Below are 15,484 nucleotides of genomic sequence, written 5' to 3'. Positions count from 1 at the left end.
GGTCAGAACACGGTCCACCTTGCACAGGAGCGGGGAAAGTCTTTAAAAGTTTTGTCAGCAAGCCCCACCCCTCTCCCACCAGAAGGGGAAAAAGACCCTCAAAGTAATAAGGGGGTGATTTACATTTCTCACCCAGTCTTGGCACCAGTTTTGTGCTTTAAAAAATATACTCCACTGAAAGATTTTTTTTCTTTATAAAAGGTACCCTACAGCAGCTGTTTAAAACATAATTCTTACAGACAAATATATATGCGTGTATATATTAAACCTTTTAAACAAATAAAGTCATCTATTGTACCTGTACAGAAATGAACCAGAGTCCAAGAGAACTGACTTCAAGAGAGAAGAACTGGGCACAGCAAGGTGGTCTGCTACGTGGGGAGCTGTGGGAGCGGCGTCCCCCGCCTGCTCGCTGACCTGCCCTTCCCCGCAGCGAAGCTGAGGCTCTGAGAGGAGTCGTGATGACTGGGGACCTGCTCAATGACAGCGCCAGAGCCCAGGCAGGGCGCTGAGCAGGCACGGGCACTGGCTCCATGAGGAAGTGGCTTGACTCTGCTCTTGGTCGAACCAATCCTGCCCTGGCCCAGGGTCTCGGGCCCGGAAACCCGCTGACCCTTCCCTTCTTGGTTCTGGTAGCCCTCTGGGGAGGCCAGAGGCCCTGAGGATGCACTTGGGAAATTTCAGCTAGAAAAGCACAACCAAAAACAAAACTGAAGCACCCACGGGAGGCTTAAGAAATAAAATTACATGCGAAGATATGTGAACCCAACAGGGGCACGGCCGCGAGCCCATTCAGACAGGTTCCCCTAAGACACTCATATTGCACGTGGGTCTGGCATCCCCTGAGGGGCCCACTCGGGAACTCGGGCAGAGCTCCCGGGAAATGAAGATAAGGGAGCCCAGACAAAGACAACCTGCGCCCACACCCCCGTGCACACACAACACAGACACAGCCCAGGGAGAAGGGCAGGTGAGGCACACACAGCCCAGGGAGGGGGCAGGTGGGAGGAAAGCGACCGAACACTCCAGAGGGGGCTGAAACAAGGTTTCCTTTCTAAATGGAATAAATAAATGGCTTTTGTTATTGTTAAAAGAATAAATACAGGGTACCGGGGAACCTATACCTGGGGCTGGTGCTGGTTGCTTATTTGCCTGCGTGAGGTCCAATCTGAGTTTCTGCCTCGTGTCCTTGGCGGGTTTCTGACGTCCTGAGCTTTACCGGCCATGGCCGGGCCCCTGCTGGGCTGGGCACCGTCAGCCCTTTTCTGAAGCACCTCTCCAGTTCTCCTGGGGATCTGTTTGGGCGCCTTGGCACTTCCCACCGGCCCCACTGCCCCAATACCCTCAAGTGGCTGCAGCCTTCTCTCAGAAGGTAGGGGGGGCTCCCCATCCCACCCCGAGAGCAGATCAGAGCTCAATGTAGGACCATAGAAGTTTATTCTGTCTTTTTTAAACAGGGGGATGTATACGACATGCAGGGTGGCTGCCTTCTGCCAACGTCAGGAAGGGGGACGGAGGAGACTGTCGGGATCTGTTCATGTCTGGCAGAGGCAGCTGGGGAGGGATGGATGGGAAGAGCATGGCCTTCTGTCCAAGGCTGCGGATGCCGGTTCCAGGACCCGGCGCAGTGGGCGGCCCTGCAGTGGGCGGCTCAGTGAGGTGGCACCAGGTGTTGGTCGAGCGGAGGTCCTGGGTGGCGCGTCACTGGTACAGGAGGTAGGCCCTGAGCGCGGCGGGCAGCGGCAGTGTGCGGATCTCCCCGAGGCGCTCCTTCCCCAGGGCCAGGCGCACTGAGCGTCGGCAGAGATCCATGAGTGGCAGGGGCTCGGCTGGGTAAACCGAGGCAAGAGAGAGAGAGAGAGAACATCAGGTTAGCACAGTGTTCTCCACATTCTGGATGGTTCTGGAACAGACAATACTAAATCACAACAGCAATATTAAGAGCTAACACAAGAACCCACTCTGAGCCAGGCAGCCGTCTGCAGACACTAACTCAATGAATCCTCACAATGACCCCTTGAAGGAGCTACCATTACCATTATCCCCATTTTACAGATGGGGTAGCTGAGGAATAAAACCAGTTGCCATCGAGTTGACTCTGATTCATGGCAACCCGATGAGTGTCAGAGTAGAACTGGGCTCCACAGGGTTTTCGATGGCTGATTTTTCAGAAGTAGACCACCAGACTTTCTCCCCAGGTGCCTCTGGGTGGACTCAAACCTCCAGCCTTTTGGTTAGCAGCTGAGTGCACTGACCGTTTGTACCACCCAGAGCAGAAAATCTCAATGGCTTCCCCAAGGCAGCACTGCTGGTGGAAGACAGAACTAGGATTCGAGCCCAGGCCATCCCGCTCTTACCCTCAGCAGCAGCCTGTGATGTATGTCTGCCGGGGCACACCGCAGCCAGGTCTCCTCAGCCGGCACCCCAGCCCCAGACCCCACCAGGCTTTCAGATAGGGCATCGTTTGGTGTTAACCCAATTGCTCACGGCACTGTCCTCTGTTTCAGCTGCAGTCCCTGAGGCCAGAGTGGGGACGTGATGTACCAAGGTCACAGAGTTAGGAGGTGGCAGGGCAGGGGTTCGATCTAGGGAGTCTGGCCCCAGTGTCCACGCTCTGAGCCACCACACCATGCTGACGCTTAAGATGTTAGAAACGTTCGCCCAGAGTCCCTGACAGGTGGCAGAGCTGAGGGGAGGTCCCAAGCCGGTGGATCCCATGGCCTCAGGGGGTAGAGTCTGTGCTGAGTGTTGGCAAGTCAGAGCCTGAGAAACCCCTGGTCCCTGTACTTCTCTGCCTGACAGAGCTAAGTTGAGGGCTGAGGCCGACAGAAACTGGAAATGTCAGCCCAGCCATAGTGGAACCCTCTGGGGTCTTGTCCGGGGCCACCATCCTCAGCTAACTCAGAGACCTGGGGGTCGTGGCAATCAGAGTGGCTTCTAGCTGCAGCCTGCAACCTTTGTCCCAGGAGCCTGGGGCCTGCCTTCTGGAGGGAGGCTCCCTTCTCTCCCACGCCCCTGCCACACTCTGTGCTCCAGAAGTCTGACAAGCTTCCGAGTGCCAGCAGGGCCCAGGAGGCCGTCCCCACCCTGCCTTTGAGTCCACCTCTCAGCTTCTGTCTGTACTGAACCAGGCCCAAGTGAGCACACCCCAGCGCCTGGGCCCCTCGACAGCCCTCCAGTCAAAGTGAGCTTAAATGAGGGGATATATGGCTTCACCCACTGTCTTCCCCTTGATTTTGAAACTCCTTTGTGAGCAAAACAAAGGTCAGACCTAAAAACAAAAAAACCCAGCACTCCCTTCGACCCCCTATTTCGCCAATGAAGTGCAAATAAAAACTCTTTAACATTCACCAAAGCTCAGGATATTAAAAATAACTCAATAAAGATCAAATCCTAGGTCTGGGAGGGCTTGAGGGGGAAATGGCGAGTGACTGCTAATGGGTATGAAGCTTTCTTTTTAGGGTGATGAAAATATTCTAAAATTGATTGTGGGGATGGTTGTACAACTCTGTGACTATACTAAAACCCATTGAATGGTACACTTTAAATGGGTGAATTGTATGTTATGTGAATTAGATGTCAATAAAGCTGTTATTAAAAAAAAGAGAGAGTAAATCTTAGGCTTGGTAATGCATTGACTAAATTCCAGGTTTTAAAAGGCAAACAACTGCTCGTCATCTCCCCACAAGCAGCCACAGCTACAGCTAGACACAAGCAGGTATTGAAATGGTGAACATTTTTAATTGAAAGCTTTGAAATAGGCTTTTCCTGGACAACTTGGAATGATCGAGGGGAGCCTGCCTGGAGGCAGGAAGATGAACCAAAATGATCTCCCACATCCTTTTAGGGTCAAGGATTCCATAAAACCTCTAGTAGAGTAGGGCCCGGTCCCCCTCCCTACCCTGTCTGCACGTGGAGCCTTGAGTCTCCTCCACGTAATGTGTCCTGACCCGTGCTCCCCACATCTGGCTCCTCACCTCAGTGGTGTCACCCTGCAGAGCTGCCTGACTTGGAGCAGGTTGCTCCCTCTGCCTGGGCCTCAGTTTCCCCATCTGTCAGACAAGGAGACCGGGCCAGATGTCGTCTTTACTGGGTTGAAAAGTATCCCCCCAAATTCACGCCCACCTCAGAATGTGACCTTACTTAGAAATAGGGTCTTTGCAGATGTAATTAGTTAGGGGTGGGCCCTAAATCCAATGACTGGTGTCCTTATAAGAAGAGGAGACAGAGACACACAGGGAAGACGCCACGTGACGACGGAAGCAGAGAGCAGAGTGATACAGCTAAAAGCCAAGGGACACCAGGAGCTACCAGAAGCCGGAAGATGCAAGGAAGTATTCTCCCCTAGCACCCTCAGAGGGTGTGTGGCCCTGCCAGCACCTTGATTTCCGACTTTCAGCCTCCTGAACTGTGACAGAGTAAATTTCTCTCACAGAAATTTATTCTAAACAATTGTGGCTTATTGTTTTAAGTCACCCAGTTAGAGGTAATTTGTTACAGCAGCACTAGGAAACTAATACAATAGCAAACTAAAACACCATGCCGTCAAGTCATTCCAACTCATGGTAACCCCATGAGTGCAGAGTAGAACTGTGCTCCATAGGGTTTTCAAGGCTGTGACCTTTTGGAAGCAGATTGCCCGGCCTTTCTTTCAGGCATCTCTGGGTAGGTTTGAATCACCAACCTTTCGGTCAGTAGTTGTGTACTTAACCATCTGTGCCACTCAGGGACTCCCAAGGAAACTAATACTTTCCCCAAAGAACCATCCAGCTGAGATCCTGAGGGCCAGAAACACCTAGTAGCAGCCCCTCGGCCTGGACTCAGTTACAGAGGAGTGGCCCTCCTGATTGCATGAGCAAGTGGGGGAATTCAGGCTGCGTGTCCTCTTCTCCACTCAGGAGCTCCCCAAGGGTCTGGGCTGCCCCAAGCCCCACCTCCCTAGAATGCAGTCAGCCTACCCCAAGGTGAAAGGGCTTCCCCTGGTGGCTCGAGGGCACTTGAGAAAGCATTGAGAGCCATTGGCTGTGGCCCAAAAGCCCTGCCAAGAGTTCCCATCACTGTCCTCTTGGCTTAATGGGTTTCAGGGCAACTCATGAGCACCGTCACCAAGAAACATTTCTCAACAGTGGAGGCCTGGGCAAGCCCTGGCTCCAGCTCACTTATTACAGGTGGCTAACATCATAGCATGAGCCCTGGTTGTGCAGTGGTTAAGTGCTCAGCTGCTAGTCAGAAAGGTCAGTGGTTCAAACCCACCGGCTGCTCCTAGGGAGAAAGCGGTGGCAGTCTACTTCCGTAAACATTACAGCCTTGGAAACCATATGAGGCAGTTCTACTCTGTCCTATAGGGTCACTACGAGTCAGAATTGACTCAACGGCAATGGGAACATCACAGCAGTCCCTGGGTGGTGCTAACAGTTAACGCGCTTGGCTGATAACCAAAAGGTTTTCAGTTCAAGTCCATCCAGAGGCACCTCAGAAGAAAGACCTGATGATCTAATTCCGAAAAATCATCTATTGAAAACCCAATGGGCACAATTCTACTCCGACACACATGGGGTCGCCATGAGTTGGAACCAACTCCACAGCAACTGCTGCAACTTCAAACATCACAGCACCAGCAGCAGCTACTGTCTGCGGAGTGCCTACTGTGTTCTGGCGGGAGCTGTGGCACCCACCCTGCACAGGGGAGATGGGCTTGGGCAGGTGAGAGCCAGATGCCCAAGGTCAGAGAGCCATGGGCTGGAATCTGGACACACACCCAGGTCTATCAAATTCTAAAGTCTAGCTCTTTCTTCTCCACCAGCATGAAGAGGAAGTTCCTGAGAGCCCTTCAAAGTTTATCCAGAGTGGAAATCACCTGCTGCCAGCAACTCTCAACACCCCATGCTGAAAGCTGTTCTGCAGTGTGGGGGAGCTTCTAGTGCCTGACCATACTCCTTCACAACTGAATAACCCAGTTTAGGGATGCATCCAGAAGTCAGAAGAGATGTGTTCTCCTGACACACCAGATCTTCCAAGACTGTGGCAACTGGTGGCTACAGTGATGAATTAGGAGCTAAAAATATGGCCAGAATTGTCAGCCAAGGCACCCCTTGAATGGGTCTACACTCAGAGGCCCCATCTACACAAACAGATGAAATCACGCCCCCAGTAACGGTATAGAGGGCCAGGGTCTATGTTATGGATTAAAATATGTTCCCCCAAATAAATAGGTAGATAGATAGACCATGAGGTGTGGGAGGATGTAAGGGAACAACACACCCACTGGCAGATATAGGTTTGGTGGTAGACATTTCTATATACATAAATGTAGGTGTGGCTCATTTAGAGCACACAAGGGTATAGTCAGAGAAACCTCTTAGACATAACCAAACACCTTGCAGGTTGGAATTCCTAGGCTAGAAGACAAAGGACCATAAACTCGGGGAACATCTACGTCAATTGGCACAACATAGTTCATAAAGACAATGTTCTGCATCCTACTCTGGTGAGCAGTGTCTGGAGTCTTAAAAGCTTGTGAGCAGCCATCTAAGATAAACTATTGGTCTCTTTCCATCTGGAGCAAAGGAGAGCAAAGAAAACCAAAGACTCAAGGGAGCAATTAGTCCAAAGGACTAGTGGACCACATGAACCACAGCCTACATGACCCTGAGACCAGAAGAACTAGATGGTGCCCAACTGCTCTGACTGAGATCACAACAGAGGGTCCTGGACAGAGTGGGAGAAAATTGTAGAACAAAAAATCAAATTCACAAAAAAGGCCAGACTTAGTGATACGACAGAGACTGGAGGAACCCCTGAGACTATGGCCTAAGACACACCCTTCTGACCTGGAAAGGAAGCCATTCCCAGAGACCATCTCCCAGCCAAACAATAGACAAGCTCGTAAGATAAAAAAATAACACCAGAAAGGAACTTAGTCCTTAGGACAATCAATTATATGAGATCAAAAGGGCAATACCTGCTCAAAAACAAAGGTGAGAAGGCAGGAAGGGGTAGAAAATCAGGACAAAAGCAAACGGGGAACCCAGGGCGGAAACAGGGAGAGTGCTGACACATTGTGGGGAATGAAACCAAGGTCATGAAATACGTTATGTACAAGCTTTGAATAGGAAATTAATTTGCTCTGTAAACTTTCACCTAATGCACAATTTAAAAAAAAAAAAAAAAAGGTATTCCCCTACAATATGTGTTGGAATCCTAACCCCTCTATCTCTCACTGTAATCCTGTTTGGAAATTGGGTTTTCTTTGCTATGCTAATTAGATCATACCTGAGTAGGGGGGGTTCTAAATCTAATCACTCCTGAGTTATAATGAGAGCAGATGAGACACAGAGATATGCACACATGGGGAAGACAGATGTCACATTAGGATTGTCTATAAGCCAAGAACCAAGGAACACCTGGGACTACCAACAAGGAAGGAACTGACAAGGCTGAGGCCATGATTTGGACTTTTAGCCTCCAGAACTGTGAGAAAATAAACTTATGTTCTTTAAAGCCACCACTTGTGGTATTTGTATTACAGTGGCACTAGGTAACTAAGACAGTCTGATTGCTTTTCAAAGGCTGGGCACAGACTCAGAGTGGATGCCGGACACAGAAACAAACTCAGATTCTGTGCCGTGGAAGAAGGTGTATCTGACCCACTTCTGTTGGTTGCCAACAGGACCCAAGGAGGTTTCCCCCCACCCTAATGTCTTTGACAGGGACTTTGAGGCTTTGTACCCAGCTCTATCCACAAACCCAGGTTCCCACGAAATCCCACTTCTAGAAAGTTCCTAACCGAGAAGGCAGAGTTTATCTGATGGCTCCTTTTCAGCCGAAGCACGAGCTGATGGCCTGTGTCTTGTTGACGGCCTCTATGCCAGTCTCCAAGAAGTACAGGTGCTTGCTCATTTACATAATTTATACGAATGAGAGAGTGATGCCAAGTGCAGTGGAGAAATCAGGAAGTACATCAGGCGCTATCTATGGAGCTGAAGGCTGAGGAACTGGGAGAGCTGAGGCCACCGACCTCTGGACATCTGTGAGGACAGTTACCTGGTGTCCTGTTGGGTACGCACAACCCAGTGTCCCCACCTGCGGCCCCCCAACTCAAACCTCCTGAGAGCACGGCACTGAATGAATGAACTTCAGTCTGTGAGGTCAAAGGATAAATGTCTCACATCAGGAAATGTGCCCAATTCAGTGACAGCCACACAAATTGCCTGTCTTCATGCTCCTGTGCCTGAAGCAGCTTGCAGCAAAATGGATTCTAGAAGTTGTAGTTGGGGAGATGACCATCCCTGGGATGTGTGTGTATGTGTGTGTTTCCTTTACATTATGCAATTTGAACAAAAGAGGAGTCAACCCTGAGTGGTACAAATGGTTAACATGCTTGGCTGTTAACCAAAAGGTCGGAGGTTCGAGTTCACCCAGAGACACTTTGGAAGAAAGGCCTGGTGATCCACTTCTGCAAAATCAGCCACTGAGAACCCTATGGAGCACAGTTCTACTCTGACACGCATGGGGTCGCCATGAGTCAGAGTCAACTTGATGTCAGCTGGTACTGGCACAAAAGAAGAACAAAGCAAAGCAGTAACCCTTATCCTTGTCAAGCAGGGAAGGATGCCTGGCATCTGCCCAGGTAATGCACCCTCTCCGGGCTGTCCCCCCAGCTCTGATTGCCAGCTGCTCTCACATGAACAGCCTTTCTGCGGGGAGAGTGTCTAGAACAATCCCCCTCCTCCCATGACCTCTCTTTGCCCCCTGAAGGAAGGCCCTGGCAGGGTGGGGCCATCACTCTGCCCACAGGAGCTCCCCCAGAGCCCGGCTGCAATGGGGGAGCAGAAAGGAGCCATCGTCAGGGCGAGGCTCCCCAGGAGGACATCTTGGGAGGCCGGGAGGAGCTGCTAAGTCAAAAGCCTCCCTGAGGAAAAGAGCTGAGCCATCCCTGAACCCTCAACCACTACGAACCACAGCAAACTCATCCGGGAGCCGTAAAGGGAGAGCTTTAACATGCCAAACCGCAGGGAATCTCCTCAGTGGAGACTCCTCTAGAAGTGGGAGGAGGGAGAGAGCTCGGGGTCGGGGGGTGTCCCCTTGGTGACCGGCCAGTCCAGTGCTTTGTTGTTGTTGTGTGCCGTCCAGTCGATTCCAACTCATAGCAACACTACAGGACAGAGCAGACCTGCCCCATTGGGTTTCCAAGGCTGTAATCTTTACAAAAGCAGATTGCCAGGTCTTTCTCCCAAGGAGCAGCTGGTGGGTTCAAACCGCCAACCTCCTGGTTGCCAGCCGAGCGCTTAACTACTGCACCACCAGGGCTCCTCTGCTTATAGCAGGCTTTTTTTTTCTGTAGCTCCAGGGAGGGTGACAGGCCCTGGGGCCGAGCTGGGCCTGCCCCCTCACTCGCCAGTACCATCTCCACAACCCCCCATGTGTGGCCCCAGGAAAGGGAGCATGGTGACACGGGGAGCTCAAGGAGGAGTCAAAGCAAGCCACTGTCGTCAGAGCGGCCACACAGTGGGGTGGCCACACAGGGACAGACGGGTCCTGGTTCACTGAGAACGCAAAGCCTTTGCTTTATCTTGGCCCAAAACACTGGCCTGGCGTGCAGAGAAGAAGCAGGGGAGGGAGGAAGGCTGGGGACACATGCACGCTGCGGTATCTGGGGAGGGAATATGCGTGGAGTTGGCTTCAGCCAACCTGGCGTCACAAAAGCTGCTCCTAGCTGAGAGTCCTGACCTGGTTCATCCACCTGGCAGGAGGCATAGATGCCTCTGGAAACAGCAGTGGGGTCAGTTACCTCTAAGACTTCTGAGAGCCTGGCTTCGAGAAGACGTGTCCAGCCAGACCTGAGCCCAAGCTTCTGCCTGTCATACCCTCTTCCCCAGTGGACCACGCAGGACCTGAGTTTCACTGATAAACCACCCACAGGCTTAAGCACTGTGAGGTCAGACGAGGTTGAACCCACAGCCAGGGCAGCAGAGCAAACCACGGGGCAGGGGCGAGGACTGTCCTCCCTACTCAGAGAAAGCTGCCTCAGAAGGTAAAGCAAACCCTCCTGCGGCGGAGAGCCTATGTGACCTTTGACATCACCTGATGGGCACCTGCCTTCCGGGGGAAGAGTAAAGAGAGAAAGCCTTGAGCTGTCTGTCACTGTCTGTCCTCCCTCCGCCCCCTACCCCCACAGTAGCACCAGGAGAGGAAGACCTCAAGGGAATGGTCTCCATTTCCTTCTCTCTAAAACCTGTCCCTCCAAGCAGGCCATGACCCTACTCCACCCAAACTGCTATCAGGGCCACCAGTGACCTCACTTTGCCACACCAGATGGATAATTCCCAGCTGCCAACGTAGCTGACCTGGTAGCACTTTGTTCTGGAAGTGCTCTCTTCACTGGCTTCCAAGACAACCTCCTCCTGGGTCCATGGCCATTCCCTGTTCACCTCCTCGTCAACTGGCCTCTAAACCCTGGCGTCCCAGGGCTCAACCTCAGGCCTCTCCCCTCTTCCCCACCCCCCCCCCACTCCCTTGGGAATCCCATCCAGGGTCATGGCTTTAAGCATCATTCCCACATGAATGGTCCCCCACTTATAACCCCAGCCCATATCCCTCTCCTGGACTCCAAGCTTGAATCCCCACCCAGATGTGACCATGAGCAACATAGACTTAACTCTGCTCTGGAACCTGCTCCTGGGGCTTCCCATCCTGCCACCTGCTCAGGCCAAACACCTTGGAGTCATCCTGAATCTTCCCTTCCTCGTCTCACATCTGACCCAGGATGGTGCCTCCAAACAGCTCTGGAACCTGACCACCTCTCTCCACGTCCACACTCCCATCCTACCCCCTCCCACCTGAACACCTGTCACAGCCTTCTCCTGGCCCCCCAGTGGCCATTCTTACCCCTGTGGACCATTTTCCATACAGCAGCCAAGTGACCCTTCCAAAACACATGATGTCCCCTCTGTGGAGGAACGGGTCAGGCTGGCAGCTCTGACACCCGATACCCCATCTTGCATCCCACAGTGCAGTAGGGCTGACAGCTCTGCACCACCCTCTGTGCTTCTGCTCCACTGACCACATCTGTTTTCCCATCTGGACCCTCCAAAGTCAACTGGCCGTGGAGAGGGGACCACTCGTGTTTGAGCAGGTCTAGGGCAAGAGAGAAGCCAAGAGGCCCTGGCACTGCATGACATCATGACTGTGTGTGTGGGGGTCCTCATCATTCACCAGAAGGGCCCCGAGGTGGGCGCTCTGGTCACTAGGCACATCTAGACTCTATTCTGGGTCCAGCTCGCAGGCGCACTTCCCAGCAACTTATTTTCACTCTTGTATTCTGACTCTCTTTTAAAATTTTCCAAAAAAGAAAACTTAGGAAAGCACCAAGCTCCCCGTCTGACACAGAACTAAGGCGGCCGTTTCTCTACTCACCAGGCCTGCGCCTGCAGAACCGTTCCGCCCTGCCTTGTTCTGACTCAGCACAGACGGAGAGCCCCCAGCCCCTGCCTCTCAGCCGCTCCAGGGGTCTGTGGGTGTTGACCACTCTACTGGAGACCAGGCGTCTCAGTGGCCACCTAATGACACCGCAGGCTCAGCAAGTCCCTCATCTGTCTGTCTGCACAGAATGCAAGTGAAAACTCCTTCGGTCTGGGACCACCCCTCTGCCGGAGGAGAGAGGTGGGCCATAGCCCAAGGCACCCTCAAGGTCCAGGTCCTGGGCAGGATGTGCCCGGAACTCCTGATCCCTGACCACCCGGCTCTGGGCTTACTACTCTCCTTCACTTCCCCCGTGGAGACAGACTCACAGAACTCGCTCCACTGGTTCCTATTCCAGGTCTGAGATGACCTCCCTGGGAGGTCACCTGCTAGATGTACACCTGGTAGCCTCTGCCAGGAGTCCCGTGACCCCAGGGTGCTGGGCCTCCCAGGTCGGGCAGAGCAGCCCTGGAAGCCGGCAGTGCAGAAGCCCACCAGGGCCATCAGCTCATGTCATTGCCCAGCCAAAGCCGGGGTGGGGCAGCAGGGTTTCCTAAGAAAACCGTGTAAGAGTTGGCAACTGCCTGACTGCCCGGGAGGTTTTCTTCTCCAGTATCTTCTGAAGAGTGAAAGTGGGGTGGGGGGGCAGAGGAGGAAAAGAGAGAAGGGGAGAGGGAGGGTGAAGGGACAGGGAGGAAGAGGAGCAGGAATGGGAGAACCTGAGGGTTTGGAGACTCCAAGACAGAGTGAGTGTCCGTGGTTGGGGAAGGAGCCTCACCCCATTCACCGGTCTGCAGGGGCAGTTAGAACTTGTGGTGCCAGGTCACACCCCAGAGGGACAGCCCATGGTGAACTGAGTTTTCTGGCCTACCCCTTCCAGTGGTGGGACATTCATGCCATGGCAGGGACCCATGGAGGCACAGAGCAAAGGGGGCCCGGCTCAGGCTCCAGGAGAGAGGGCCAAGCAGAGTGGACAGTTCCGGAACACTGGGACCTCCCACCACCTCAGGCACCGGGCAGCCACAGAGCCTCCATCTCTCAAACCAGGGCAGTGCACTGCACACGGGCTGTTTTCACACGCACACTGAGAGAGGCCACGCCCTTTTCCAAAGGACACTTGGAAATTGCAGCTGAGAGGTGCTGCCTGTTTCTAACACACGTGTTCCTCCCCAGTCCAAGAGGAGTCCGCTTAGGAACCTCCAGCACCAGCAAAAGTCCCTAAAGCTGACTAATGAGTGAGAAAGGCCATTAGCTTTCATTTATGTGAAGGAGGGGTACCAGGAGTCCCAAAGGTCTTGGACCTCCAAGTCCACAATCCTCAGGCTCAATAATACCCTGGTTACTGTGCTAGAATCTGGTCAACTTCAGATCAAAGCTACAGGCAGGTCAAGCAGAAATCAACAAGGTCTATCAAAGACGCTTCATTCATTTGTTCACTCATTCATTCATTCAGAAGTGCTGCCTGCCAGGTAATCGGGTAGATTCTGGCTTGAATTCCTCATTGAACCTGGAGCAGGCAAGAGTTGCCTTGAGGGTCTGAACACACGGGGATTCCTACTTAAAGACATTTCCATTCCAATGACTGTGTGGACTTGGGCCTGGGCCTGGCCAGGACCACTGGGACACGTGAGGGTGCTCCTCAGCCACGCAGGGGACACTTACGATCGAGCCCGTTCAAGTAGCGCATGCGGATCTCACAGTGGCCCCAGACGGCACTCACTACAGGATACAGTTTTTTGCCTTTGAGTCCCCGAAAAGCCACTCCCATGTACTGTCCATCCACAATGAAGCTCAGGGTCCCGTCATCCATGTCCAGGGCCACCAGGAAGGAGTCGGGGACAATGAAGGTCTCGTCGGGCTCCAGGAAGGCGGGGTACGTTTTGCTCGGCTGGTTCTTGCCATCGTGGTAGAGCCGGTTGCGCCCCAAGTCCCAGCCCCAGGACTCGTGGTTGTTCCCCACGAGCGTCGTGTACCCGACGGAGTGCAGGGGGGCGTCCGCCGTGGCCACCCCCACCACAGCATGGGTGCCCCGCTGCCGCATGGCCCATGTGATCTGCCACACGTGTAGCCCCCGCGTGTACCCGACCTTGCCCCGGATGGCGTCCGTGCTCTGGGCCACCGGGTGGCGGTGGAAGATGAGCTTGTCGTCCTCTTTCACGAAGACGTTGAGCGAGCGGTCGTTGTTGTTCCATGAGTGCAGCAGCTGCACGTCATGGGACACCGGGGGCATGTCCAGCAGCAGGTCCAGGCGGGTGGGCTTGCAGTAGTCCAGGCCCTGCAGCTCCTGCTTCAGTGGCCGGTATGTGGGGTCCTGTATGTCCACTGTCTTGATCCCCCCGGTGACCTTCTGACCCATTCTTGCCTCCGGTTTCACCTTCCCCAGGAGCCCCGGGTCAGCTCATCAATCCCAGGCTCTGTCGTCCAGCTTTCCGATCAGGCTGGGGCCAGATACTTCGGGAAGGTTGCTAGGAGACTCCTCAAGTTGTGGAGCATCCAGTGCTGCCTAACGGAAAGGAAAACAGGAGATGGGTGAGCAGGGGTGTAGGAGGAAGGGGAAAAAGTGAACCGTGAGCATGAGGGTTATCAAGACAGCTGACCCCATGGCACATCCCAGCTGCTGGGGTGCTGGGCTCTCCATCACACCTGATCTGGGGTCGGAGGGAACCTCGGCACGGGACGAAATCTCTCCTCTGCCCCCACAGCTTCACTGTCATAAAGGAGAGGGGACACCTGCCAGCGTCTGCGTAAAGATGGGAGGCTCAGGGCTCAGCGATGGTGGGTGCACAGTCTGAGACCCACACATACGCTTGCCAGGTGCTGCATTGAGGCCAGGGCTCCTGGTCTCAGGGCAGAGGCCAGGCTGGTGCAAACCCTGAGATGAGCCTCTAGGCAGTGGGCATCACCCGTAGTTACAACAAGAGGAAGCTTATCTCCCTGGCTTTGCTGGTTAGAGGGGAAGGTGAAGCCTCCTACCCCCAGTTGCCATAGAGTTGATTCTGATGCATGGTGATCCCATGTGTGTCAGAGTAGAACTGCGCTCCACAGGGTTTTCAATGGCTGATTTTTCAGAAGTAGGTCACCGGGCCTTTCTTGTGAGGTGCCTCTGGGTGGACCCGAACCTCCAACCTTTCACATTTCAGTTAGTAGCCAAGTGTGTTAACTGCTCCACCACCCAGGCACTCCAGTGAAGCCCCCAGTAGCTATTTAAGACACCAGATCACAGCTCCTCTCTCTTTTCCAGCAGTGCTGCTCCCACAGACACATCCCCAGTTCACTCTGGGGAAGGGAACTCTGGTGTAGGCAGGAACCTCTGCTCGGGGGTCCGCATGTGCACTCGGCTGGGGAGGGCCAGGAGCCTTCCAGCTCAACAGTTCCTGAGGTGGCGGCAGCCCCTGAGCAGGTCCCCTGTCCTGCTTGAACTGGGGGCCACAGAGACACTCCTCTGCAGACCCCTGTGCTACTCGGCCAGGTGAGCACCAGAAGCTCTCGCCCCCACCCCCAGGGAGCTTTGTGCCAGCAGTCAGATGACCCCCTCTCTTTCCTGCCTGCACCCTTCATCTGTGGAGGAAGTCAGCCTCAGGACGCCTCCCTCTGCTCTGGCTCCCCCTCCAGTCCCCTGGGTCCCTTGAAGGAGTGGGGGAGGCAGGTTGGCGGAGAGACCTCACTGTATCTATTTCCTGTCCTCTCCTTCCGTGGTGCCCTGGGAAAGTTCTACTCAAGCAGGAGGCACTGAAAAAAACCACTGCCGTCACGTCAATTCTAACTCATAGTGACCCTAAATAACCCTACCGGACAGAGTAGAACTGCCTCCTTTACAGAAGGAGCCCTGGTGGTACAGTGGTTAAGCACTCGGCTGCTAACCGAAAGGTTGGCGGTTCAAATGCACCAGTCATTCCACAGGAAAAACATGTGGTAGTCTCCTTCCATAAAGATATACAGCCCTGGAAACCCTATGGGGGCAGTTCTACTCTGTCCTATTGGGTCACTATGAGTCAGAATCAACTTGATGGCAATAGGTTTGGGC

At 53.6% G+C, this 15,484-nt stretch overlaps 1 protein-coding gene across 1 annotated transcript; it reads right to left on the bottom strand.

Moving 5' to 3' along the window:
• Window positions 1–1,701: 1,701 nt before the first annotated feature.
• On the bottom strand, window positions 1,702–13,831 carry SPSB1 (splA/ryanodine receptor domain and SOCS box containing 1). Its single transcript, XM_004385137.1, has 2 exons — window positions 13,123–13,831; window positions 1,702–1,829 (listed from the first exon to the last, which is right to left on the bottom strand). The coding sequence occupies exons 1-2, from the start codon at window positions 13,814–13,816 to the stop codon at window positions 1,702–1,704; spliced, it is 822 nt and encodes a 273-aa protein (XP_004385194.1). The 5' UTR covers window positions 13,817–13,831.
• Between the last annotated feature and the right edge of the window lie 1,653 nt (window positions 13,832–15,484).

This window comes from Trichechus manatus, unplaced genomic scaffold (assembly GCF_000243295.1).
Source record: "Trichechus manatus latirostris isolate Lorelei unplaced genomic scaffold, TriManLat1.0 scaffold00133, whole genome shotgun sequence".
Lineage (NCBI taxonomy): Eukaryota > Metazoa > Chordata > Mammalia > Sirenia > Trichechidae > Trichechus > Trichechus manatus.
Note: the sequence above shows the minus strand (reverse complement) of the source record. Positions and strands in the feature narration are given on the sequence as shown.